The sequence below is a fragment of the Saccopteryx leptura genome, chromosome 1 (genome assembly GCF_036850995.1).
Source record: "Saccopteryx leptura isolate mSacLep1 chromosome 1, mSacLep1_pri_phased_curated, whole genome shotgun sequence".
Classification (NCBI taxonomy): Eukaryota; Metazoa; Chordata; class Mammalia; order Chiroptera; family Emballonuridae; genus Saccopteryx; species Saccopteryx leptura.
Genome location: NC_089503.1, coordinates 313,429,294 through 313,455,816, shown reverse-complemented (window position 1 = coordinate 313,455,816; position 26,523 = coordinate 313,429,294). Strand labels below are relative to the sequence as shown.

Genomic DNA, 26,523 nt, shown 5'->3' with positions numbered 1-26,523 from the left:
CTAACACCATCAGGTCCACAAAAGCTCCGCCCCCTCGAGCGAAATCCCGCCCCTAGCCTCCCGTCAGGATGGTATGCACATGCGTGAAAGTGCGTCCCCGCCTCCGGTCCTCTTCCGCGCGGACCTGCCGGTCCTGGCTCTGTCACCTCACAGTAGTCGTTGCTGGTGGCGGGCGTGGGGGTGCGGGTACCGCAGAGCAGCCTCTCCCCCGCTCCTCAGGCTGGGCTCAGGCTCGGTTCCCCCCACGCTCCTTCCGCTCCCCACCCTGGTCGGGTACGGGAAGGTCCTAGCCGCTGCCAGGTGTCAGAGGGACTTCCTGGCCGCCGCCGCCACGGTTACGGATGGAGCAGCCAAATCTCTATCCGGTGAAACTCTACGTGTACGACCTGTCCAAGGGCCTGGCCCGGCGGCTTAGCCCCATCATGCTGGGTGAGGGGGCTGTGGGCGGGCGGGAAGGAGGGCCCGACGGCCGCCGAGATGGGGAGGCCTGGGCCAAGGCTCAGAGGGAGACGTGGGGCCCAGAGGATGGAGAAAAGCCGGAGAAGGAAAGTGTTTGAGGTTCGGGGCTCTGTATATCCCGTTTGAATCCAGGGGGAAGGGATGGAGAGGAATCACGCCCTCCCCTATCTCTTCAGAGCCCCTTCAGCTAGGGGGGGGGGGGCGGGTAAGCCGGCGCTGGGTCCAGGGGGGTTCCCAGCTCGCCTAACGAACCCTCCAGCTCCTTCATCGACGTGGAGGTGAAGATGCCTGCCGCGTGGTGCCCCTCGTGGTGAAGGAGACACTGCAGAAGAGAGCCTTTCCTCTGTGCCAAAAGGAAACTCTTTCTGCAGTCTTTAGAGTAGGTGGGAAGATAAAGCGAGAGCTACACAGGGACCCAATCATTGACCTTAGAAGTGATGAAGTCAGGTTTACTGGAGCCTGAACTCGAGAATTCAGCCTGACAGTGTGGTATTGCTTTTGCCCAGATGGTAAGAAAGCAGTTCTAGGGAAGGATTGGATACTACTGTACTGTGGTGTCAGTAGGATTAGTAGGGGAAGTATTTCAGCTGTGTTCCATTAAACTACCTAACTGCCAGGAGAGAAAATCAGTGTAGATCAAAGCTCATTATAACCAAAATGCCTTGTGTTTGTAGAGATTGTCGGGTTACTGATTTCAGGTGATGTATGGCAGGAAAGATTCCAGAAATTGAAAATGGAACAGCTTTGGCAACATCCATTTGAATGAATAATTTTTCCTGGCTTATGGAGTCATTAGAGAATGTTTTAGTTCATGTGCACAAGACAAGAGGGCAGCGGTCAAGTAAGCAAGTTACTATGAAGGGCATCTTTTCTCCTTAAGTTTCTAATGTGCTGTGTAGTGAGTTGAACTTAACCTCTTAATCCTGGGCCAATGAGTGGTTCCTATATCATCTTCATCTCAGAACCTCCTAGGGTGCTTGTGAAAACAGAAAGATACCTTCATTTTCAACATATATTGTTAAATGGGAATAGAAGAAACAAAATTAGAACAGTTCTTTAAATATGCATGTGTGTGTTTAAAGCAAAGGGTATATGTAATTGCTTAGGCAAATAATTATCTGAAAGAATGCAAAAGAAATTGGTAACAGTTACAGCTTATGAAAAAGTGAACTTAAAACCAGGAGGCAGAAAAAAAAACAAACCAAAAAAAAAAAAAAAAACAGGAGGCAGAAGTGGAAGAGGGACTTTGCTGTAACATTTTTGTACCCCCCCTTTTTTTTTCTTTTTTTTTTTTTTTTGCATTTTTCCCAAGCTGGAAACGGGGAGGCAGTCAGACAGACTCCTGCATGTGCCTGACCGGGATCCACCCGGCATGCCCATCAGGGGGCGATGCTCTGCCCATCTGGGGCATCACTCTGTTGCATCCAGAGCCACTCTAGCGCCTGAGGCAGAGGCCACAGAGCCATCCTCAGCACCCGGGCCATCTTTGCTCCAATGGAGCCCTGGCTGCGGGAGGGGAAGAGAGAGACAGAGAGAAAGGAGAGGGGGAGGGGTGGAGAAGCAGATGGGCGCTTCTCCTGTGTGCCCTGGCCGGGAATCAAACCCGGGACTCCTGCACGCCAGGCCGACGCTCTACCACTGAGCCAACTGGCCAGGGCCTGTACCTTTTGAATTGTATGCTACATATATGTATTATCTATTAAAAATAAGCAATGTTTTAAATATTGTATATGGATTCTAAAGCCTTGTCACCCAAGTACTAAATAAAACTCTTATGCAGTTTTGATCCAAAAATCTGTATTTTTATTTTATTTTATTTATTCATTTTAGAGAGGAGAGAGAGAGGGAGAGAGACAGAGAGAGGAGAGAGAGACGGGGGGAGGAGCTGGAAGCATCAACTCCCATATGTGCCTTGACCAGGCAAGCCCAGGGTTTTGAACCTGCGACCTCAGCATTTCCAGGTCGACGCTTTATCCACTGCGCCACCACAGGTCAGGCCCAAAAATCAGTATTTTTAAAAAGCTCCTCAGGTTCTGCTGGGGTAGCTCAGTTGGTTAGAGTGCCGTCTGGATATGCCAAGGTTATGGGTTTGATTAACCAGTCAAGGTACATACAAGAATCAATCAATGAGCCCTGGCTAAATAGCTCAGTTGGTTACAGCATCATCCTGACATGCAAAGGTTGCCAGTTGGATCCTTGCCAGTTGGATCCGCGGTCAGCACACATACAGAAACAGATTGATGTCTGTCTATCTCTCTCCCTATCCCTCCCTCCCTCCCTCACTTCCTCCCTCCCCCCTCCTCTCTCTCTCTCTCTCTCAAAATCAATAAATAAAAGTGTTTTTGCCTGACCAGGTGGTGGCGCAGTGGATAAGGCATCGACCTGGGATGCTTAGGACCCAGGTTCGAAATCCCAGGGGTCGCAGGCCTGAGCATGGGATCATTGACATGACCTCATGGTCGCTGGCTTGAAGCCCAAGGTCGGTGGCTTGAGCAGAGAGTACTGGCTCAACTGGAACCCCCGCCCCCATCAAGGCACATACGAGAAAGCAATCAGTGAACAACTAAAGTGCTGCAACTACAAACCGATGCTTCTCATCTCTCTCCTTTCCAGTCTGTGTCTCTGTCTCTTTCTCCCACGTCTCTCAGAAAAATAAATAAATAAAAGATTTTTTTTTTAGATTATGAAAAAGCAAAGAATGAATGCATAAATAAGTGGAAATAAGTAGAATAACAGATTGATGATTCTGTCTCTCCCTTTCTCTCTCTAAAATCAATAAATAAAAATAAAAAAGCTCCTCAGGTAATTCTATGTATCTGAGCCTTTATTTGACAGGAGTTGGGCCTAGATTGTTAAAATTAGGCAAATCTAAGAGCAAAATTTTCAAAGTCACTGTTTGTGCTAGGTGCCTGTTACTAAGAGATTGATTACATCAGTCAAGTTCTAGCTAAACTTGGAATGGAGCCATTTGGTTAATTTGATCATAGTGAGGCATTAAATATTTCCTAGACCTCAAAATAAATGCCTCCCCATTTATACTGGATATATATATTTTTTGTTCTTTTACCTACTAGTTATTGATTTTAGCAGAAAAGGGCTTTATGGATTATTGCTTCAAGATTTATTCAGCAGCTATTTCTTGAGTGCCTACTGTGTGCTGTCTATGTGTTACACTTAACTAAGGATGATGTAATGAACGAAGATACTCTGTGTATCGTGGAGCTATTTAGTGGGGAAGAAATTAAAAGTAAATAAGCAGGTCCTGGCCGGTTGGCTCAGTGGTAGAGTGTTGGCCCAGCGTGCGGAAGTCCCGGGTTTGATTCCCGGCCAGGGCACACAGGAGGAGCACCCATCTGCTTCTCCCCCCTCCCCCTTTTCCTTTCTTCCCCTCCCACAGCCAAGGCTTAATAGGAGCAAAGTCACCCACTGAGGATGACTCCATGGCCTCTGCCTCAGCACTAGAATAGCTCTGGTTGCAAAGGAGCAAAGCCCCAGATGGGTAGAGCATCTCCCCCTAGTGGGCTTGCCAGGTAGATTGCAGTCCAGCGCATGCGGGAGTCTGTCTGCCTCCCTGCTTCTCACTTCAGAAAAAAAAAGTGTTAAAAAAATCAATAAGCAAATAAAATAATAAAATATTGTGGTAAGTGCTGGGCTGTGCAGGAAGCAAATTGGGTGCCGAGAAAGAAAATAAGACCTGCCCTGGCCAGGTAATTCAGTTAGAGTGTCATCCCGATAAGCCAAGGTTGCAGCTTCGACCCCGGGTCAATGAATGCATAAATAAGTGGAACAACAAATTGATCTCTCTCCTTTCTAAAATTAGTAAATAAAAAGAACAAGACCTACTTTAAATAAGGGTTACCAGGAGTAGTGACTTTTAATCTGGGATTTAAAGATGAGGCAGAAGTAGCCAAATCTAATTCTCCTCTCCATTTTTTTCCCATATTGCTTTTATGCCTTTTGCTAAAGTAATAAAAACAAAGTTATCCAGGATAATAGTTATTACTTTCTAGAGTTGAAAACTTACGGAAAATGGGCATTGTCTTACTGCTTCATCCCATCCGGACATCACTAACCTTAACGTTGGATATGTCCCAGTTCTGTTAATAGCCATATATTGATTTTCCATTTCTAAATATATTTGAACCTTTAAAAAAACCAGTTTGTTTCCCGATTTTAGCAAGACTTATAGAAGCATATTAATGACTAGCACCCATTGAGAACTTACTATATGCCAGACCTTTTCTTTTTTTCTGAGAACTTTGCATGTGTTATAATCTTTACCACAATTTTGTGGGATGGATCCTTTTTATTATCTCCAGTCTGACTTCCAGAGCTCATGTGCTCAGTCATGTTGCTATACCACCTCTCCTGTGTAATGTGTTCCCTTATAGTTGATGCAAAGTAGGTACCATGTCCATGTTTATAAAGACATCTTTGGCCAAGTGTTTCTAGTTTGGATAAGAACATGGGCTCAATGTGTATGTGGCATTCCTAATCATAGATTTATGATCACCCCTCTTAGCCTTCATTTTCTCAAACTAAATTATTATGCCTTCATCAGCAGTACTCTGTTATTCTTATTATGGCAGTTCCTTGTTATAAGACCCCATCTAGCTCTATTACAGTCATTCTCTATTCTCCAGAAATGATGTAGACTTTGCCATTTTACCCTGTCTCCTAGTCTTCTGTCTCCTAGAATGCTTCCCAGAAAATATTACTGTCCTTCAATCACCACGTTTATTTTTATTTTTCTCTCACACATTTATTTTCTCTATAAGCTTATCTCAAAATTGTTCTCAGGTCTAAAAACTTATGGATATGGGTACGATAAATATAAAAGAAGGGAGTGGTCATGGTGGGCTGGATGTGTCAGAAAGACTTCAGCAAGAACCTTGAGCTCTTGGAGCACAAGACTGTCTCATTCCTCTGTGGGTCCCCATTGGTCAGTCAGAGCTGGTACTCAATAAATATTCAAAATCTTTAGTGATTATGCAGTTTCTTTTTATTTTTATGTGTTATTTATTGATTTTTAGAGAAAGAGGAAGGGATAGAGACAAAGGGAGAAACATTGTATTGTTCCACTTATTCCTGCTGTCACTGGTTGATGCTTTGTTTTTTTAACATTCTTTTTTTTGGGGGGATGACAGAGATAGAGACAGAGAGAGGGACAGGAAGGGAAAGAGATGAGAAGCATCAATTCTTTGTTGCAGCACCTTAGTTCATTGATTGCTTTCTCATATGTGCCTTGACGGGGGGGGGGGGGGGGGGGAGGGACTACAGCAGAGCGAGTGACCCCTTGCTCAAGCCAGAGACCTTGGGCTCAAACTGGTGAGCCTTGCTCAAACCAGATGAGCCCACGCTCAAACTGGCAACCTCGGGGTCTCAAACCTGGGTCCTGCACGTCCCGGTCCAATGCTATATCCACTGCGCCACCACCTGGTCAGGCTCATTGGTTGATTCTTGTATGTGCCCTGACCAGGGATTGAACCCACAATCTTGATGTATCAGGACAATGCTCTAGCCAACTGAGTTACCCAGCCAGGGCCTACCATGGCAATTTCTTTTTCTTTCTTTCTTTCTTTTTTTTTTTTTTCTTATCATGCAACTTCTTTATGACAAACTGAAAACTAGTGTGGCTTACAAAGCCCTTTGTGACCCAGCTCCTGCTTCTCTTTCTGCCCTCACCTGTATATGTACTGAACATAGTGCTGTGATCCTTTCTCAGCTGGGTTCCACAAAGAATTAAGCCCTAGAGGACATAATTTTAGCGACTATTTTCTCATTCTCCCAATAACTACCATGGGCATTAGCCCTCGATTCTCTCGCAGAACCGTAGGGGAGAAAGGTGCACCCTACCAGGACTGAACCAGGTTAGTTCTTGTTCACCTCTAGGCTTTTTTTATTTTTTCGAAGTTAGAAGCGGGGAGGCAGTCAGACAGACTCCTGCATGTGCCCGACTGGGATCCACCTGGCCTGCCCACCAGGGGATGATGCTCTGCCCATCTGGGGCCTTGTACCATTGCTGCCAGAGCCATTCTAGCAGGGGGCGATGCTCTGCCCCTCTGGGGCGTCGCTCTGTTGCGACCAGAGCCACTCTAGCGCCTGGGACAGAGGCCGAGGAGCCATCCCCAGCGCCCAGGCCATCTTTGCTCCAGTGGAGCCTCGGCTGCGGGAGGGGAAGAGAGAGACAGAGAGGAAGGAGAGGGGGAGGGGTGGAGAAGCAGATGGGCGCTTCTCCTGTGTGCCCTGGCCGGGAATCGAACCCGGGACTTCTACACGCCAGGCCAACGCTCTACCACTGAGCCAACCGGCCACGGGACCTCTAGGCTTTTTAAAGGCTGTGCGTCCCCTGCCAGGGATACTTTTCTTTCCCTGTCTTGTGGCCTGGCTAACTTATACTCATAAGTCTCAACTAAAATGTCACTTCTTCCAGGAAACTTTTCCTAAACAACACCCTTCAAATCTTGGTCATCTGTTCCTCTAATATGCTGATAACATTCTGTACTCTCCTTTAACAGTATTTATTATTTTATTTTATTTTATTTTATAATTGCTTGTTTTCTCATCTTTCTCCACACCCATCCCAACGGGACTAGAAGCTCCATTGGGGGCAAGCACTTTTCATTGTATCCCCAGACTGTTGGCATTCAGTACATACAAGCTGAGTGAATGGTGGGATGTTGTACACCTACCTGAAAGCATTGCTACAAGGGCTGACTGATGAAAACAAGCAGTGATCAAGAGGGAACCCTGTCAGTACTGAGGAAAAGAACTCCTCCTACGTCAGTTTTTTGTTAGTTTGTTTTTTTTAAGATTTTATTTATTGATTTGAGAGAGAGAGGTGGGACAGGGGTGAGCGGGAAGCATCAACTCATAGTTACTTTTCATATGTGCCTTGGCCAGGCAAGCCTAGGGTTTTGAACCGGCAACCTCAGTATCCCAGGTTGGTCTTTTATCCACTGCACCACCACAGGTTAGATACACATCAGTTATTTTTATGCTAGAATAGAATCCTGAACTGACTCCAAGGAATCCTAGTAATAAAGTCTTAAGTAGTTTTAAATCTACCTTTTTTTTCCAGTATTAAAGTGCCCTCTCAGTTTTTTGTTTTTTTTTACAGAGACAGAGAGAGAGAGTCAGAGAGAGGGACAGACAGACAGGAACTGAGAGATGAGAAGCATCAACCATTAGCTTTTCGTTGCATATTGCGACACCTTAGTTGTTCATTGATTGCTCTCTCATTTGTGCCTTGACCGTGGGCCTTCAGCAGACCGAGTAACCCCTTGCTCAAGCCAGTGACCTTGAGTCCAAGCCAGTGAGCTTTTGCTCAAACCAGATGAGCCCACGCTCAAGCTGGTGACCTCGGGGTCTCAAACCTGGATCCTCCGCATCCCAGTCCGACGCTCTATCCACTGTGCCACCGCGTGGTCAGGCTGCCCTCTCAGTTTTTAACAATGGATTGCATTTGAAATTGTGATAACCTTTCTCTGCCTAAAGGATAAGGCTCTACTGCCAATAGGATGTTTTTACAATATTCTTTTTACAGAGACCCACTTATGTTATGCACATCTCCTCTTTTTCCCACCTAGATTCGATATTTATCCAGTGTTCCCAGAGGAGAATAAGCTGATTTTTTAAGTTAATATTAACCCCTTCACATTGCTGGTAATCTGGCAAATTACTGAACTAACCAGCTGATTAAAAAACTGCCAACTAGCTAATACAGTTCAGTTGATCCGAGCGTCCGCCCCAGGCACTGAGGATAGCTCAGTTGATTCGAGCATTCAAGATGGGTTTGCCAGGTGGATCCCGGTTGGGGCACATGCGGGAGTCTGTCTCACTGTCTCTGCGCCTATCACTTAAAAATAAATAAACAAATAAAATAAAATAAATGAATTTTAACAATGAGACACTGCCAGCTAAAAACACTTTGTCGTTAGGGGAGGAATCTTTGAGATGAGCTGGAGCTACATTTGATTTATACCGATCAGCTAATGCTGCTGCTCCAGCCCCTGGAGCCCCATCATCATCATCGTCCACTTTATGCTTATTAATAGACACTTGTTTAGCACCAGCAGTATACTAACTGCTGATCTTGAGCATATCTTACAACCAGCATGTATGTCTATCTGCACAAGCTCCATCTATCTTAATTGATGAGGAGGTAGATGGAGTAGTTTCTCTTGGACCTTCATATACTCATTTTACTCTTACAATCAATAGAAAGTTGACTAGTGAGGACCTCGCTTTTTCTGTTATTGATGATGAAAAACAAGGCTAATATTTATGACTTCCACTTAATTTCATATGCATACTTCATAGGCCTCAAAATAAGTGTATTGGCTATGCTAACAAACTTGGAGACATGCAGCCATCCTGACCCACCTGCTCTCCAGCTTGCTGAGGAAATCCTAGTGGGAAAATAATCTGCTTTTGTAATGTGCTAATATCCACTGAGCCTAATTCATTGTCCCAAAATGGCCTTGTGCCCTAATTTATCTTAAACCACCACCTCCTACTCACCTACCCTCACCCAGTCTAGCTGAAAAGTGAAGGATCAGTCCAGTCCCGCTTTCCGTTGCCTGTCACCCTATGAAGGAGGCTATGGCCCTCATTCTTGCCCTCCTGAGAGCAGGCTGCCAAGAAACTACCCATAGGTTTCTTTCTGAGCTACTCTATTAAGTACATCATCATAACTTGCTTTTTTCCTGTTTTTATGCTGGACAAACCATGCATCTTTGCTTATAAAATGATGTTAGTAAATATTTGTCCTACTTTTCCATGTACAGATGGATGAGAATAAAGATCGCCTGACCTGTCTGTGGTGGCACAGTGGATATAAAGCCTTAACCTGGAATGCTGAGGTTTCCTGTTCAAAACCCTGAGCTTGCCCAGTCAAGGCCCATATGAGAAGCAACTACTATCTTCCTGTTCCTTATCTTTCTTTCTATCTTCCTGCTCCTTGTCCCCTTTTCTCTCTCTCCTCTCTCTAAAATAAAAAACTAGAATCTTAAAAAAAGAGAGAGAAAATATAACTATGAAGTGCTTTAAATTAAAAGATAGTAAATCCACTCAATCCATTTTAAATATTACTGGCTCCACATGTTTGGCAGATGGGTGAATAAATGAAAGAATGACTCAGAGGATCTTTTTTTCTATAGTCCCTGTTACCATTCTATAATGGATGAGATCTTGGGTGTTCCTTGATATAGTTGAATAAGGAGGAAGCGTCACATCTAGTTTACAGGCAAATTTAGTGATAATACTGAGACTATCAAGAAAATAAAGGAGGATTTGTATCTTACAACTTTTGACTTGTTTTTCCGTTGTAAATTAACTGACAGCATGGTCTTTGAGGCCCTCTCCAAAACTCCATTCTTTTAGTAAGACTGAGTTAGAACTGATGTATCTGCCCAGCTCTCTTCCTGGTCATTGGGCACAGGCATCTGAGAGGGCAATAGCTAACACAGAATGCAGTATGCCAAGATTGCAAACTTATTTGAATAACAAGCTAGGGCAGCTGAGATTGGGGTTAAGAACTTTGGCCTCTATAGCACTGTGTGTCAACCAACAGAGTTAACAAACCAGAATACTTCATCCCAACAGATGGGAATCCAGCACCTGCATTCCAAGTATTTTGCTAGGTACTGGATTTACAAAGATGCATAACAGACTTCTCTGTCTTTGAGCTAGTTGTAGTCTAATGGGGAAGAAAGACACAAAAATAGGTAGTTTTAATACCAAGGTGCTATGAGACTAGCCATAAAACTTTCAAATTCTAAAGCCTGAAGGAAATGAGTGAGCCTTTTTTAGGCACGTGTTTATATGCCAGGCACTGTGCATATTTCATGTATCATATTATGTTTTCCTTTTTTTTTTTTAACAGAGTCAGAAAGAGAGTCAAAGAGAGGGATAGATAGGAACAGATAGGAACGGAGAGAGATGAGAAGCATCAATCATCAGTTTTTCATTGCAACACCTTAGTTGTTCATTGATTGCTTTCTCATATGTGCCTTGACCGTGGGCCTTCAGCAGACCGAGTAACCCCTTGCTCAAGCCAGCGACCTTAGGTCCAAGCTGGTGAGCTTTGCTCAAACCAGATGAGCCCGCGCTCAAGCTGGCAACCTCAGAATCTCGAACCTGGGTCCTCCACATCCCAGTCCAATGCTTTATCCACTGCGCCACCACCTGGTCAAGCTGTTTTCCTTTTTCTTAACAGAATAGGAAACTAACGTTTAAACAGTCCTGTCTAGTAGAACTTTTTTATTTCTTGATTTTAGAGAGAGAAAGAGAAACATTGATTTGTTGTTCTACTTATTTATGTATTCATTGTTTAATTCTTGTATGTGCCCTAACTGGGGATCAAACCTGCAACCTTGTCGTATCAGGACAACACTAGCCAACTGAGATACCCTGGTCAGGGTGAGAACTTTCTGCAGTGATGGAAATGTTTATATCTTTACTGTCTATCCATAACCACTCACCACATGTGTCTGTTGAGTACTTGAAATATGGTAGTAAAACAGGAACTAGTCACATGTGGTCAGTGACTACCATATTGAACAACTCAGGCTTAGAAAAGTTCTTAACTTTTACAAGGTTCTGTGAGATCTGGTCCTCCATTGCCTCTGTTCATCTCCTACTTTTCTCTTCCTCACCCCTCCCCCACTCCAGACACACTCCAGATACACTTGGCCTGTCCCACTTCTGCATAGCTCCTTTCTTTGTCTCCTTCAGGTCTTTACTCAAATGTCACCCTAGCCACCCCTGAAACTCTCAATCTCCCTTATCCTGCTCCTATATCACTCATTGTTGCTAACATAATATATTATGTTCATTATTATTATAACTTGTTGATTCCCCTCCCCCACCGCATAAGTGCCATGCAGTTTTTTTATTATTATTATTTATTTTAGTGAAAGAGGAAAGGGAGAGAAAGACAGGAACATCGATCCATTCCTGTATGTGCCCTGACCAGGGATTGAACCAGCAAGCTCTGTGCTTCACTACGATGTTCTAACCAACCAATCTATCCAGCCAGGGCACGATATACATATTCTTTTTTTTTTTTTTTTTTTTCCTGAAGCTGGAAACGGGGAGGCAGTCAGACAGACTCCTGCATGTGCCCGACCAGGATCCACCCGGCATGCCCACCAGGGGGTGATGCTCTGCCCATCTGGGGCATTGCTCTGTTGCAACCAGAGCCATTCTAGCGCCTGAGGCAGAGGCCATGGAGCCATCCTCAGCGCCCGGGCCAACTTTGCTCCAGTGGAGCCTCGGCTGCGGGAGGGGAAGAGAGAGACAGAGTGGAAGGAGAGGGGGAGGGGTGGAGAAGCAGATGGGCACCTCTCCTGTGTGCCCTGGCCGGGAATCGAACCCAGGATTCCTGCACACCAGGCCAACGCTCTACCACTGAGCCACTCGGCTAGGGCCGATATATATATTCTTGTCTCTTCTGTTTACCAGTGTATCTCTAGTGCCTGAAATATAGTAGTCACTAAGTAAACATTAGTTCACTAATAGAACTGGTAGGATTCAGACCTGGCCTGTCCACACCAGAACCTGTATTCTTATTCACTACACTGTACTTGCTCTTATGAGTGTAGTGTTCCTCCCAAATGGAATGAAAGAAGGAACAGGCAAAAGAAAACAGTATCCTTAATCAGTCCAGTTTTACTGCACTATTACATGTTGTAGGGCCAGGAGCCACTGTCGTGGCCATTCACATGAAGGTTCGCATTTGATTCAGATAGTCGGTAAAGAAACAACGGAGCCAAAAACTGATGGGCCATCATCTTTAATCCTAGCTTGCACCCAGCGGGCAAGTGAAAACACACACTGGGCTCCAAAACCCACTCATTCAGTGCTCACAAAGCTACTGACTTATCTGAGTTTCCTAGAATCAAAGGTTTCTAGCTCATCAGCCTTATTCACCTCTGTTCCCCATCTCCTTTCTTCTCCCTGCACAAACTCTGCACAAACTGGCTTTTCCTTCAGCACTCCGCCATCTTGGCTGCTTCTCCTGTCCTCCCCCAGGTGGCCTTTCTCTGTTCTCCTCTCTAATGCTAATCTCAGGAACCGAGAGAGCAAGCTCCCGGTCTGCCCCCATTTTATAGTGTAGAAATCAAAATCTTTAATCCAATATACAAAATAGGGAAGTCTCTAATACAAAGTCACTTACCTGAGGCATGATGGGATTGTACCACCCCACATCAAAAAGGGTGAGAAAGGCTTAGTCCTAAAACCAAGTCCCAGGCTAAAGGATCCAGCCTGCCCACAGCCCGTCCCCAACACACATTAATATCACCTGGGCAGTGGGCTTCTACATGGGCAGCGCCATCTTTAACAAAGTGAGCATAATATATATATATATATATATATATATATATATATATATATATATATATATTTTTTTTTTTTTTTTTTTTTTTTTTTTTTCCCCTGAAGCTGGAAACGGGGAGGCAGTCAGACTCCCGCATGCGCCCGACCGGGATCCACCCGGCATGCCCACCAGGGAGCGATGTTCTGCCCCTCTGGGGGGTCGCTCTGTTGCATCCAGAGCCATTCTAGTGCCTGAGGCAGAGGCCACAGAGCCATCCCCAGCGCCCGGGCCATCTTTGCTCCAGTGGAGCCTCGGCTGCGGGAGGAGAAGAGAGAGATAGAGAGGAAGGAGAGGGGGAGGGGTGGAGAAGCAGATGGGCGCTTCTCCTGTGTGCCCTGGCCGGGAATCGAACCCGGGACTCCTGCATGCCAGGCCGACGCTCTACTGCTGAGCCAACCGGCCAGGGCCAGCATAATATATTTTATCTGCCCAACACCTGTCTTCAAGGAAATCAACAGTTTGCTGCCATTTAGACAGCAAGCTGTTTTATAAATGGCAGTCTAAAAGAGTACATCAGCTCTATTTAAAACGCAATATTCCCTGGCCAATTGGCTCAGTGGTAGTGTCGGCTCAGTGTGCTGGGTTCAATTACCGGTCAGGGCACATAGTAGAGGTGCCCATCTGCTTCTCTACCTCTGCCCCTCTATCATCTCTCTCTCTCTCTCTTCTACTTCCCCTATCTTCCTGCAGCCAAAACTCAATTAGAGCAAGTTGGCCCCAGGCACTAAGGATGCCTCAGGCGCTAAAAAAAATGCAATGTTAATCTCCTCATTTACACATAATAAATTGGAAGGAGGAAACTTAGTGGTCTTCTAGAGTCAGTTGGAAAGGATGAAAATCCAAGCCACTTTATCTTATAGCCCCTGTAAGCCAATATTTGAAGATGCTTGTCCTAAATGGGTTACCACTGCTCTTTGGCATTCACCAATTTTCTGATCCACCTTTCTGTAATTTTAGCTCAATTTGGATAAGTGCAGTGCCTGCCCCACAGTCTTTAGGGGCTGCCCCAGAAACCCCAAGCCAGAACCCCTGTGTCTATTTGTGATCTTTGGGCCAGATCAGCAGATCTCTTGAGGAGCCAACTGGCCTCTGGAGCTGGAAGAGATGCAGAAGAACTCTGTTACATTTATTTTCCTTTGTTATTTCATTTAGCCTTGTAACAATAGCAGCAAAGAATGAAATGTTTGTGTGTAAAATAGATGCAGCATCTCATATTAGTTCACTGGTGAAATCTGTTCTTGGCTCTTACCCACCAATCCCAAAGTCAAATTTTATTTCTCTTTTGGAGGTTTTTACCCTTTTCCCCAAGGAGGGCAGTATACCTAATAGTAGTCTCCATTTACCAAACTTCTGTGTATCACACACTGGTGCTTTTATACATTACCATTACTGGTCACAACTGTACTGAAGAAACAGGCTCAGAGAGGTTGAGTGAATTTGCTTAGATCCACCACTAGCAAGAAGAAAAGCTAAGATCTCAACCTATTGTACTCTTTTTTAAAAAGATTTTATTTATTCATGTTAGAGAGAGGAGAAAGAGGCAGGGGAGGAGCCGGAAGCATCAACTTGTAGTTGCTTCCCATATGTGCCTTGCCAGGCATCAACCTATTGTACTCTTTTTTTTTAATATTTTATTTATTGATTTTTAGAGAGAGAGGAGTGAGAGAGAGAGAGAGAGAAGGGGGAGGAGCAGGAAGCATCAACTCCCATATGTGCCTTGACCAGACAAGCCCAAGATTTTGAACTGGCAACCTCAGTGTTCCAGGTCGATGCTTTATCCACTGCGCCACCACAGGTCAGGCAACCTATTGTACTCTTAACCGCTGAGCCATCAGTAGGTTATCTGGAAGGAGCCATGGTTTCTATTCCATTTAAAATGTTTTCTTTTTTTTGCCTGACCTGTGGTGGGCAGTGGATGAAGTGTTGACCTGGAAACGCTGAGGTCACCAGTTTGAAACCCTGGGCTTGCCTGGTCAAGGCACATATGGGAGTTGATGGGTCCTGCTCCTCCCCCCCTTTCTCTCTCTCTCTCTCTCTCTCTCTCTCCTCTCTAAAATGAATAAATAAAATCTAAAACAACAAACAAAAAGCATTTATTTATTGATTTTAGCAAGAGAGGAAGGGAGAGAGAGAGAGAGACAGGAACATTGAGGTATTCCTGTATGTGCCCTAACCAGGAATCAAACTGGCAACCTCTGGGCTTCAGGATGACATTAACCAACTGAGCTATCTGACCAGGGCAACTTACTTTTTTTTTTAAACATTGATTTGTTGGTCCACTTATTTATGCATTCATTGGTTGATTCTTTTGTATGTGCCCTACCCGGGGATCGAACCTGCAACCTTGTATTGGGAGGACGCTCTAACCAACTGTGCTACTTGGCCAAGGCTTTTTTCAACTTACTTAACACAACATACCTCTGTTGCGACCTAAAGACCATACTGCAGGAGTATTAGATTCATAGAAAGTTCCTCCAGAGCTTGATAATGGGTTACTCTGGGTTTAAGTGACTTCTGACTCAGACTAGGAGGCCATTTAGTTTAGTCCCAAGTGGCTAAATCTCTTCTTTTCTCCACAGGGAAACAACTGGAAGGCATCTGGTAAGTTGGGTGGGACTCCTTACGTTGACTGGTTTATGAAACAAAGCTGTACCTGGGCACTTCAGATACTAGTCTGTGGCTTCCAGCTTGAAACCTAACTCTCCATATTGTAAATCTTCAAGTTGTAATGCAGTGGTTCTCAACCAGGGAATATTTTGTGCCCCCTCCCCCCGGGTCATTTAGCAGTGCCTGGAGACATTTTTGGTGGGTGGGTGGAGGCCAAGGATGCTACAATGCACAGGACAGCACTCTGCAACAAAGTATTATTCAGCTAAAAATGGCAATGGGGCTGAGATTGAGAAACCTTGTCCTAAAGAAAGGCAGAATGATGTCCTGCCTCCTGCTGAAGGTTTCTAATTACAGAAGTCTCCAGGCCCCACATGTCTGTCTGTCTGTCTGCCTTAAAACACTACTACTGTGGTCTCTCACTACTGGACCCATCCCTGTCAGAAAGCAAGATGGTGGCTGAGCTCTCAGTTCCATTTATGAGCAAACCATAGGTCAGTATTCAGTCTTGACTCCTGGACCCTGCTGACAGTGGATTGATCAGAATGACCCTTTGCTTTGTTTGACTTGAACCAAATAATATGGATGGATACATTCACCTGAAACAGGTCTATACTTCACATCATCTGGTCTTCCCCTCGGTATTGGTCCAGGTGAACTGCTCCTATAAAAAGCCTGGAAGGTCTGCAGTCTTTATTTCAGTAATTGATTTGTCAATCTTAGGGTGAGTCTCTAGGGACTCTCCTCATGTGATCTACAGCAGTGGTTCTCAATGGGGACAGTTCTGAGACATTTGGTAATGTCTGGAGACATGTTTGGTTGTCAGGACTGAGGGATGGGAGTGCTGAAGAGTGGGATGCTGCGAACGTCCTGTACGACACAGGGCAGCCTTCCACAGCAAAGAATCATCCAGCCCCAATGTCAATATGGGCAAAGTTTAGACACCCTAATCTATTGTATTTATCTTGCCTTTGTTTGGTTAGTTTTATAAAGCACTTGACCACAGTCATCTCCTTGGGCAGAAACGATTCTCACTGCAGTGTGGTGATTACTTTTTCTCAGGCTGGCTTTAAGTTTCCTGGCTTATTCTGTCCCTTCTCTGCATTGCAGGCACACTTCCATAGTTGTACACAAGGATGAGTTCTTCTTCGGCAGTGGCGGTATCTCCAGCTGCCCCCCGGTGAGTGTCTTTCCCCACACTCTGTCCTGCACTCTCAGGGTCCTGGGGCTTCCCAGAGACCAGCAGCTGGCCGCAGCTCTGTGTGTTCTGGCTTCTAGCCCAGTGTGTGTAGGCCTGGCATAGTTCCTTGTAGCTACCTTAAGACTCAACTAAAGAAAACCCTTCCCAGAGCTTCTAGCCAATTGCTCTCCTCTCTGCTCCCATGGCAGTTTTGGGTCCCTCTTTATTACACTGAGCATGTTATGGTGAAATGAACTGAGACTGTGTCTCACTCTTCTGTCCCTGTGACCAGCTCCATGCCTCGCTCATGGTATGAACTCAGCCAGTGTGAAGTGGAGCACGACGGCTTTGAGAGGTGAAGTGAGTTGCCCAAAGTTACACGGCCAGTAAGTGGCACCAGTATTAAAACTCAGGGATCTCCAACTCTAAAGCAAAAGCCATTTTCCCAAATATTTCTATCTAAGCTACCTAAGTGTTGTCACAGGAGATACTCAAAGACCACATAGCCATTCATTTTGATACTCATAAATGGGAAGTCATTCTTGGTTTCTTCTCCCTGGTGCCCCACCTCCTATAACAAATCCTTCGTAAAGCCTAGTCAGTTCCACCTTCTAAATCAGCCGCTCTTCACCTGTCCCCATTTCTCCAGAGCTTTCCCCTTAGGCCACCTGTGTCGAGCCTGGACCGCAGCAGCACATGCGCTCTTATTCATCAGTCAGTTCTCCACCTGAGAAGCATAGTGACCTTTTCAAAATGAAAATCTGACCATGGCATTCCGTGACTTAAGTCAGAACTCTCACCATTGCTCTGGGAACGAAAAGCAAAATGCTCAGTGCAATCTCCAAGGCCCTAATTGGTCTTGGTCTCCTGCTCTGAGTGGTCTCTTTTCAAGTCATGCCCTGGTCCGCCACTCTCTTCTCACTCCTTGAACACACTCTGGATGTTTGAACGTGTCTTGACTTCAGTCCACCTTCCTAATCCTTCACCTTATGATGCTTCTCCATCCTTCCAATTTGAGCTCAATGTCAGTTTTCTCGGGCAAGTCTTCCCTGACCCTTCAGATGAGGACAGTTCCCTGTCATATGTACTACCATTCCATACTTTTCCAGCGAGACCCTATTGCTGCTCGTAATAATACTTTGGTTTATGGGATTATTTTGTCTGCCTTCCCCGCTAGACTATAAAAGCTCCTGAGGGCAAGAATCTCATCTCTTTTGTCCACATCACACCCCCGGTGCCTAGCATAAGGCCTGGCACGTAGTAAGTTCTCAATACATATGTTATATGAATGATAATAGGGGGGTTGAATGGTGACCTTTTAGTCTCTTGTAACTCTGAGATAATTTTTCTCTGGCTACCATGATCCTCCTGCTCACCATGCTTTCCTTCCCCAGTGCCTGGACCAGTGTCAGGCATGTAGTCGGTGCTCACTGCTGTTGCACAAGTTCATGGTCTTTGCAGGGAGCTCTGCGCTAGAGTGCTCTCCCTTTTCCCCAGCTCACTCCTAGCTCTGTCCTCCCCAGTGCTCCTTTGCTTCCCCCTTGGTTGGTTTCCCCACCAGCCTCATCACTCCCTTAGTCAGCTGTGGCAGTCTGTTAACCCATGACTAAGGACTTTCTGTGGACCTTTCAGGGGCCATTAACCCCCTTCTTGGCTGGGGAACCCTTTCAGCATCATTAGATTATTCTTACAAACCATAGAAGAACTGAATTGTGGAAATATTTTACCAGCCTGCCAGATTTCAAACAGTCTTTCACATTTTACTAGGATTCAAGATATCAGATGTGTCACTAGAAACACTGGCTGCTTACCTTATGAACATAGGCGTAGTAAGATGGCCTGTCAAGCCTGACCTGTGGTAGTGCAGTGGATAAAGCGTCGACCTGGACTGCTGAGGTCGCCGGTTCGAAACCCTGGGCTTATTCAGTCAGGGCACATATGGGAGTTGATGCTTCCTGCTCCTCCCCCTTCTCTCTCTCTCTCTCTCTCTCTCTCTTTCTCTCTCTCCTCTAAAATGAATAAATAAAAATAATTAAAAAAAAAAAAAGATGGCCTGTCAGGTGGGAGTCATTTCAAGTTGTCCTGCTCCGCCCCCATGATCAGGAATGTTGGGGGCAAAGGAAGACTTAAGAATTTAGGTTTCTATCTTTTTTTTAATATTATTTTTTTCTTATTGATTTTAGAGAGAGAAAGGAAGGGAGGGAGAGAGAGAAACATCTTTTATTGTTCCACTTATTTATACATTCCTTGGTTGAATCTTTTTTTTTTTTTTACAGAGAGAGAGAGTCAGAGGGGGGTAGATAGGGACAGACAGACAGGAACAAAGAGATGAGAAGCATAAATTATCAGTTTCTCGTTGCGGCACTTAAGTTGTTCATTGATTACTTTCTCATATGTGCCTTGACCGTGGGACTACAGTAGACCGAGTAACCCCTTGTTCAAGCTAGCGACCTTGGGTCCAAGCTGGTGAGCCTTGCTCAAACCAGATGAGCCTGCGCTCAAACTGGCGACCTCAGGGTCTCGAACCTGGGTCTTCCGCATTCCAGTCCGATGCACTATCCACTGCGCCACCACCTGGTCAGGCTCATTGGTTGAATCTTGTATGTGCCCTGACAAGGGATTGAACCCACAACCCTGGTGCATCAGGATGATGCTCTAACCAACTGAGCTACCCGGTCAGGGCCTGGGTACTTATCTTTATCAACTGAATGAATGGACAGCATCAGAAGTCTGATCTACATGAGATTCAGCTTCCTAGGGCCCACCAGAAACTAGAAGCTCGACTTCTTAGCTGTCTCTCTAGCACTAGCTATGAAAAGTCTCCAGGAAGTTCTAAGCCCTTGTAGCCCTGTTACAAGTGGAAAATAACACTCTTTATCTGCCTTGGATGCTCTGAAAGTTAAAAGCTACTGGAACAGAGCATTTGTGGTCTTCCATGGAAAAGCACATTAACAAAGTAATGGAGATGGTAATTTAATGACTTTCTTTCTTTCTTTGGGTTGGCTCTTTTAGGGAGGGACATTGCTTGGGCCCCCAGACTCTGTGGTTGATGTGGGGAACACAGAAGTCACAGAAGAAATCTTTCTGGAGTACCTGTCCTCCCTGGGGGAGTCTCTGTTCCGGTGAGTGGAGACAGGGGTGATGTTTAGTAGTGTCTGTCTTCCCCACTAGATAATTTGCTCCCAGAGGGCAGCCACCAGGTCATATCTCCCAGAGCACTCATACAGGTCTGGCCCAGTATTTTCTGAATAAATATGAAGAGAAGGCAATTATCCCACAGAAGACCTCAGCATTGCTCTGAGGCTGAGATTCCATCCCAGCAGACCTTCTGCTGAAACTTTGAGAAACTTTGATTCTTTCTGATTAAAATCAGCTCCTGCTCTTTCAGCAAATGCTGCTCTCAACCCACACTCGCCAAGTGTGTTGTCCTGAAAATAATCAGGATTTGTAGAGGGGTTAGGATAAAATACAAACTTGAGCAGATTTTCTCTTAAAGAGTCTTTAGTGGATTTCAGTAAGTGTTAAACTCTAATCCCAGAGGTCTGCTTTTGTGAATGTAAAGGTTCTGCTGAAACTGTAGAGGAAACTCATGTTTATATCCATCCTTGCCTTCAAAATCTGTTTTCAGTGAGGCAGACCAAGAAGTCCTTTGGAGTGTGGGGGAGAAGAGAAACCACAGCCCTCAAATTCAGTTGTGCTCCCCTTCCATTACCTGGTTTGAGTTATTGCATACATGTACTTGCTGACTCATCTCTGTTCTCTAAACCTTTCTCACAATGTACAGAGGTGAGGCTTACAACCTCTTTGAACACAACTGCAACACCTTCAGCAACGAAGTGGCACAATTCCTGACCGGGCGGAAGATCCCTTCTTACATCACTGACCTTCCTTCTGAAGTTCTGTCCACGTAAGTGGCCTCTGTCTCTGCCCCTGCCTTTGAAATTCCAATTCACAGTCACTGCCATTCCTCTGCCCACGTCTGCCCTCCCCTGGTCTTGGCAGAATCCTCCCAAGCCAGGTGGACCCTGTCACAATGGCAGCTCTGAACACAGAAGGCCACTGTTTTTTCTACTCACTGATGTTCACCTGTTACTTTCACCCTACTTGGAGTTGGACCACTGTACCCTGGCCTCAGTACAATTGCAGAACTTAGAAACCCACTTGTACAGAATCCTGGCGTCTGTCTTTCCCCAGTGCACATGAAGCATGCCACTCCCCAGAAGCACTTGCTTAAAATACAGTTTTAGATAATGGAGCAGAGAATAGGTCAAAGAAATAGGAGGGTGGCTTGTTGTCAGTCTTCCTTCCCCTGCTCTTGGACATCCTCAAAGACAGATTTCTAATTGCCCTAGTACCTTGTGGGCTATCATCCAGGCAGTGTTCCCTAAAAGGACACACACCCACCCAAAGCCATCACACCCCTCCCTTCCTCTGCTGTTGACCACTCCAGGACCATGTCCATTTGCTGACTCTTGACTCAGTTTCTCCTAAACTAGGACCCTGTCCAACAGGAATCCTGGCAGGTTTAGCAGGCTCAGCAAGGTGAGCTGTTTCTCACACCTGGGTACGAACCCCTCAGGAAAAAGTTGCATAGGAAACCAGGCTGCCATGTCAAGTTGGTAAGGAAAGCCCCATCTCCCAGCACTGGCCCTGCCTTTCTTGGTAGGTGTGTTAAACCCACCACCTTACTAAAGGATCTAGGTTATGGGGCCCTAGCAAACTTGAATAGCTGGAATGTTCTTGCTTGTTACTATTTGATGAGTGGAGTTCCTGGGCTTGTCTGAATTAAGGTTTATATTTCTCAGTTTCATCTGTTTGTGCTTTGGAATATTTTATTCCCTTTGAACTTGGGGACAGTTTTCAAAAATGGCACTATCCACTGAAGAGAAAAAAACCCGGTAACTGAGGTGTGTTTTGGGCACCTGTTTTAAAGTTGAAGTAATCTTGGGACATCTCTAAGATACAGTGTTTGCAGTGTTTTCTCCAGCTCAGCTCCTCTGAGAACAAATTGGGAGCCTTTACAAAGTGGCATTAGCACCTTTTTGACAACCTGCGTTTGTCATTTTTCTTGACTCTTCCCTGTATCCCTAGTAGACCTCAGTTCCTAGAGGACTCTCACTCCTGACTTTACCTTTTTCATGTCCTTTTTTTTAAACCTGAACTTCCTCATTAAGCCATTTTTATCATCTTGTACCATGAGAATTACAGAAACAAGTACAGAAAGTACAGGAAACTCTAGTTCCCTATGTGTAACCAGCCTGTTCAAGCAGCAGCAAACCTGGACCTAGAGGCAAAGGTAGTGAGAAGGTAGCATCTATATACCTCGGGAGTCAGAATGCAGAGCAGGCTATTTGGAGAGCTCATCCATGGAAAGCCATGTGGGAGGAAGGTGAGAAAATGCAATGAGGTGACAGTGTTCTTCCTGGTGTGGTGGTACCACTGCACCAGCGACAAGCTGGGTGCACTGGCCAGTGCAGCAGCTACTCCCAAGGGCCCGCCCCAGCTCCTGTGTCTGTTTTCTCCGCAGCCCCTTCGGACAGGCCCTGCGGCCCCTCCTGGACTCCATCCAGATCCAGCCCCCCGGAGGGAGCACTGTGGGCCGACCCAATGGCCAGAGCTAACAGGACTGCATAGGACCACCCTGCCTCATCAGGGCTTTTCCTTTTTAAACAAAACAAACCCTACCAGATTTCTATTTTATAATTTTACATCAGAGCTAACAACCAGGGGACAGCTTTTTAAATTTCCCAGGGAAGGAGATCGTCAGGCTGCATGTAGGACAACGCTGCTGAGAAACAGAGCAGAACGCCATCCCTTCTAATAGTATTATACTAATTTATTAAGGCTGTCTTGTCTGTGACTTCACTTGTGATGCTGCTTCCTAAGTGTCCTCCACGCTCAAGAAAGTGAGGGGGTTTGTTTAAGCAGAAAGCAGGAACCACAGTTTGGGGGAGCCCCAACCTAGAACCTCTTTCCAGAGAACGCCCATGCCCTACCCAGGTGAGTTTTACAACAGCCATGACCTGGAAGCAGTTCTTCCCTAGCATTAAACAAACCAAAGGAGTTGATGTACGTGGAGTCAGTTTCAGGATGACTCAGCTAAGCTAAGTGAACTCTGGCCACAACCTGTGCACCTTCCCTCATCTACCCTAAGCAAGGCCATGGGCAGAGCTGGAGCAGCCAGAGAAGCCTCAGGATCAAGGGAGAGTGACAGCAAGTGTCAGGCAGAGAAAACGGGATAAAGCCATTCCTCCTTCTTCCTAGACTGCAAACCTCTGACATCGATTTTGGAGACCCTGCCTTGCTGCCTACAGGCTGCTGTTTCTCAGCAAAGTTGAGCTGTCATAATTAATGAATTCTAGGCTGGAGCGGCAGAGACCCACGCCTTTGTCTGCAAGTAATAATGTAGGTTATTTGCAATCCCTGTACTGTACCCACCCCACCGAGACCAATATGCAGTATTTGACTAGGGACTGAGAAGAAATGATTGTCTGCTCCAGGTAAACATCCCAGATACAGAAAGAATAATAATGCAAAATCAAAGTGGCAAGAAAATTTAGAGTTCTTTCTGATAGGAATTTGTACATTTTCCTAAATGTGTTAACTTTAAGGAAGCATGATTGGGGGTGTGCATGAGCATTTTCCTTATGAGCTGCTGCAAGAGCTTATAGGCAGGGAACAGTCTGGAAGTTTCTTAACTAGAGAGGCTTTCAGATTTCCTTTCTCCACTTAAGCCTCCCATTAAGTTAGCTTTTGAGGAAGGAAAGGTAGAGAGAGGACTCAGAGCTGCCAGGTACCCGAGTCACCCCAGCTCTGGCATTCTTGGGCCCCACCTGCTACTTCTCAGACTTGAATTATGTTGTCTGTCCTGGGGTCTGGCCTGCAGCAGGTGCCTTTCCTCTCCTAAGAGCTGATACTCACCTCTGGCCTCATTTCCACCTGTTTCTGCCATCAGCCATAGCAGTTGGAATCATCAGGGTCTCAGCTAGAGAGAAAGATGTTATTTTGCCTTAGGGTCTGCCTGTGACCTGACCAGGGGCATATCCATGATGACCAGCTATAATGTCAAGTGATATTTTGGAACTTTTAAGATTGGAGGCCAACCGATGAGCAGTTTAATTCTTCTCAAGGCGCACTGATTTGCCAGAATGCATGGTAATGATACATTAGAGCAAAAACTAGCAGGGACTCTTATTTAATAATGACCCACTGGCAGAATGGACCATAGGGAGTGGGTGTCAGGCTGGGTTTCTCCCAGGAAGGCAGCATGGTCCAGGTCATCACTATTCTTCCCACTTGGAGTTCTCTCCTTTTCCAGCTTGCCTTGCCCAGCCCTCTCTCTCTGCCAGGCTCTTTCTCTGTCAGGCCTTTGCTCCAGACCTCTCTGTACACAGCTCTAGCCAGAGGGCACTGCGCTTCACAGGCTCCTTCTCTCACCTGTCCCATCTCTAGGCATAACTGCTTTCACGCCTTCCAGCAGTCACCTCCAGACCCAGGGCTGTACTGAGAAATCGCTCCCAAGAGACTTTGAGTCACTTGGTTTATTGAAAGTCCCCTTCATGCCCAGAAGCCATTTGTGCCAATTCCTGTGCCCCAGGTGAGAGACGGAGGGATCAATAAGCCAGTCTGCTCTGGAACCCTGCAGGAAAGCAAGCTCTCCCTCCCTCCCCCACCCAAGTTCCAGAGGCACTAATTTTGGGAGCCTGGGCTCAGGCTTGCCCCCCCCCCCAACCCATCCTCACATTTCTCTGTCTCCCAGCACCTCAGGGGCATGTTCTTTGTGCCCAGCTAGCTCCACTCAGCGTGTATGGGTGAGCAGAGTGACAAGTGAGCAATGTGTGTAATTGTGCATAGAGGTCCACTGGTTTAAAGGGACAGGGAAGGAGAAGGGATGAGGCCGGCAACCCCTCCCAGAAATAAAGCTTGTACCTTTGAGATTCCTTTTTGGCCTTGAAATTAAACTAATAACTATCTAGTACAGAGGTGTTTGCTGGGTTTTTTTTATGTTTTTTCTAATGCAATAAACTCACTTCTGCTTGCCTCATTTGTGTCATGCTTGAAGGCCTGGTGCGTGTCCAACATGAAGAAGCCCTGGCTTCTCCATCTGTCTCCCTCAAATTTGACTTTGCTGAGTCTGGATATGCTGCATTTGTTTGGTTGCAAGCTTTACAGATAAGAACTGATGATAGCTGACCAGACGGTGGCGCAGTGGATAGAGCATCAGACTGGGATGCGGAAGACTCAGGTTCAAAACCCCGAGGTCTCAGGCTTGAGCGTGAGCTCATCTGGTTTGAGCAAAGCTCACCAGCTTAAGCCCAAGGTCGCTGGCTTGAGCAAGGGGTCACTCACTCTGCTGTAGCCCCCCCCCCCCCGGTCAAGGCACATATGAGAAAGCAATCAATAAACAACTAAAGTGCCACATGAAGAATTGATGCTTCTCATCTCTCTCCCTGTCTGTCTCTATCTGTCCCTCTCTCTCCCTCTGTCAAAAATTAAAATAAAGATTATATATATTTAGAAAATATAGGCAACCAAGTGCAGTACAAAGATGAGAGGGAAAAGTCGCCTAAAATTCCATCATTCTGAGAAATGTTAGCATTTTGTGAACATCTTTGCAGATGTCCCTGTGGATTTGAAGACACATGCTAAACATGTGTGGTAACTGGCTTCATTCTTTCAACATGTAGTGAGGCTCCAAGGTAAGAGTAAGAACAGTAACAGATGTGTGCATGGCAGCAGGACCTGCTCTGGAGTGTGAGTTGTGTGGTAAGGAAGGTTCCTGCCCAGGCTGCGGTTGCACCACAAGACCTATGTTTCCTCAGGCTCACTTAGGGGCTTGGGCCTAAGAGAAGGCAAGCAAAGAAGCATGTAGGAGTCTGACATATCCCAGATTGTGAGCCCTTGGCTACAAAGCCTGGCTGCTTTGGAAGGGGGCAGGGGTCTACAAGGTTGGTGGGGACCCCAGAGTCCCATGCAGAGATCTCTGTCTCACCACTTCCCCTGCTGAAAAGAGCAGGCAATGTTACACTGCAGTGAGAGAGATGGACACCAGGTGGCACTGTTGACATCACGCGCGCGCCCCTCCCACCCCCATCCCAAGGCCCAGCCCACTGCCAAACTTGGCAGGTCACATGAGCATTCCCTGCTTCTTCCCACACATCTCAACCATTCTGTGGCCTCCAAAGAGCAACGGGGAAACATTTATCAAGGCCCTTCTTGAATTTAACCCAGGCCCTGGCCGGTTGGCTCAGCGGTAGAGCATCGGCCTGGCGTGCGGCCAGGGCACATAGAAGCGCCCATTTGCTTCTCCATCCCCCCCCCTCCTTTCTCTCTCTCTTCCCCTCCCGCAGCCAAGGCTCCATTGGAGCAAAGATGGCCCGGGCGCTGGGGATGGCTCCTTGGCCTCGACAGAGCGACGCCCCGGAGGGGCAGAGCATCGCCCCCTGGTGGGCAGAGCGTCGCCCCTGGTGGGCGTGCCGGGTGGATCCCGGTCGGGCGCATGCGGCAGTCTGTCTGTCTCTCCTCGTTTCCAGCTTCAGAAAAAAAAAAAGAAAAGAAAAAAGAAAGAATTTAACCCAGACCTCTCCAACCCCTAGACCGTGCTACTAGTACAGCACGGGCCCTATCACTGCCCGTGGTTTCCACCTCTGGCCTTGATTTACCCTTTGCTGGACCTGGATCACCTTTCCCCTACTATCCTAGAAGCAACCCCTTACCTAGTGCTATAGGCCCGGCACCAGCACTTCCTCTGAAAAAAGCTCTCCTTAACTCTCCCCACCCAGAGCTGGCTGGCTCCCTTCTGTGGGTGCCTCTCTGCATACTCCCACCAAGCTGTCACAGGGCCCAGCTGTGTCACCTGAATGCCCAGCACCCAGCACATGGTCTGGCACAAAGC

General features: G+C 46.3%; 2 protein-coding genes across 3 annotated transcripts in view; one reads left to right on the top strand and one right to left on the bottom strand.

Moving 5' to 3' along the window:
* XRCC6 (X-ray repair cross complementing 6) overlaps window positions 1–26,523 on the bottom strand; it is a 223,839-nt gene that overhangs the window by 34,140 nt on the left and 163,176 nt on the right. The gene's annotated exons all lie outside the window — the stretch shown is intronic.
* Window positions 92–24,608, top strand: DESI1 (desumoylating isopeptidase 1). The gene is made up of 6 exons (XM_066358505.1): window positions 92–429; window positions 15,421–15,442; window positions 16,559–16,628; window positions 19,641–19,750; window positions 20,413–20,535; window positions 22,156–24,608. Exons 1-6 carry the CDS (start codon window positions 342–344, stop codon window positions 22,247–22,249), a joined length of 507 nt encoding a protein of 168 aa, XP_066214602.1. The 5' UTR covers window positions 92–341; the 3' UTR covers window positions 22,250–24,608.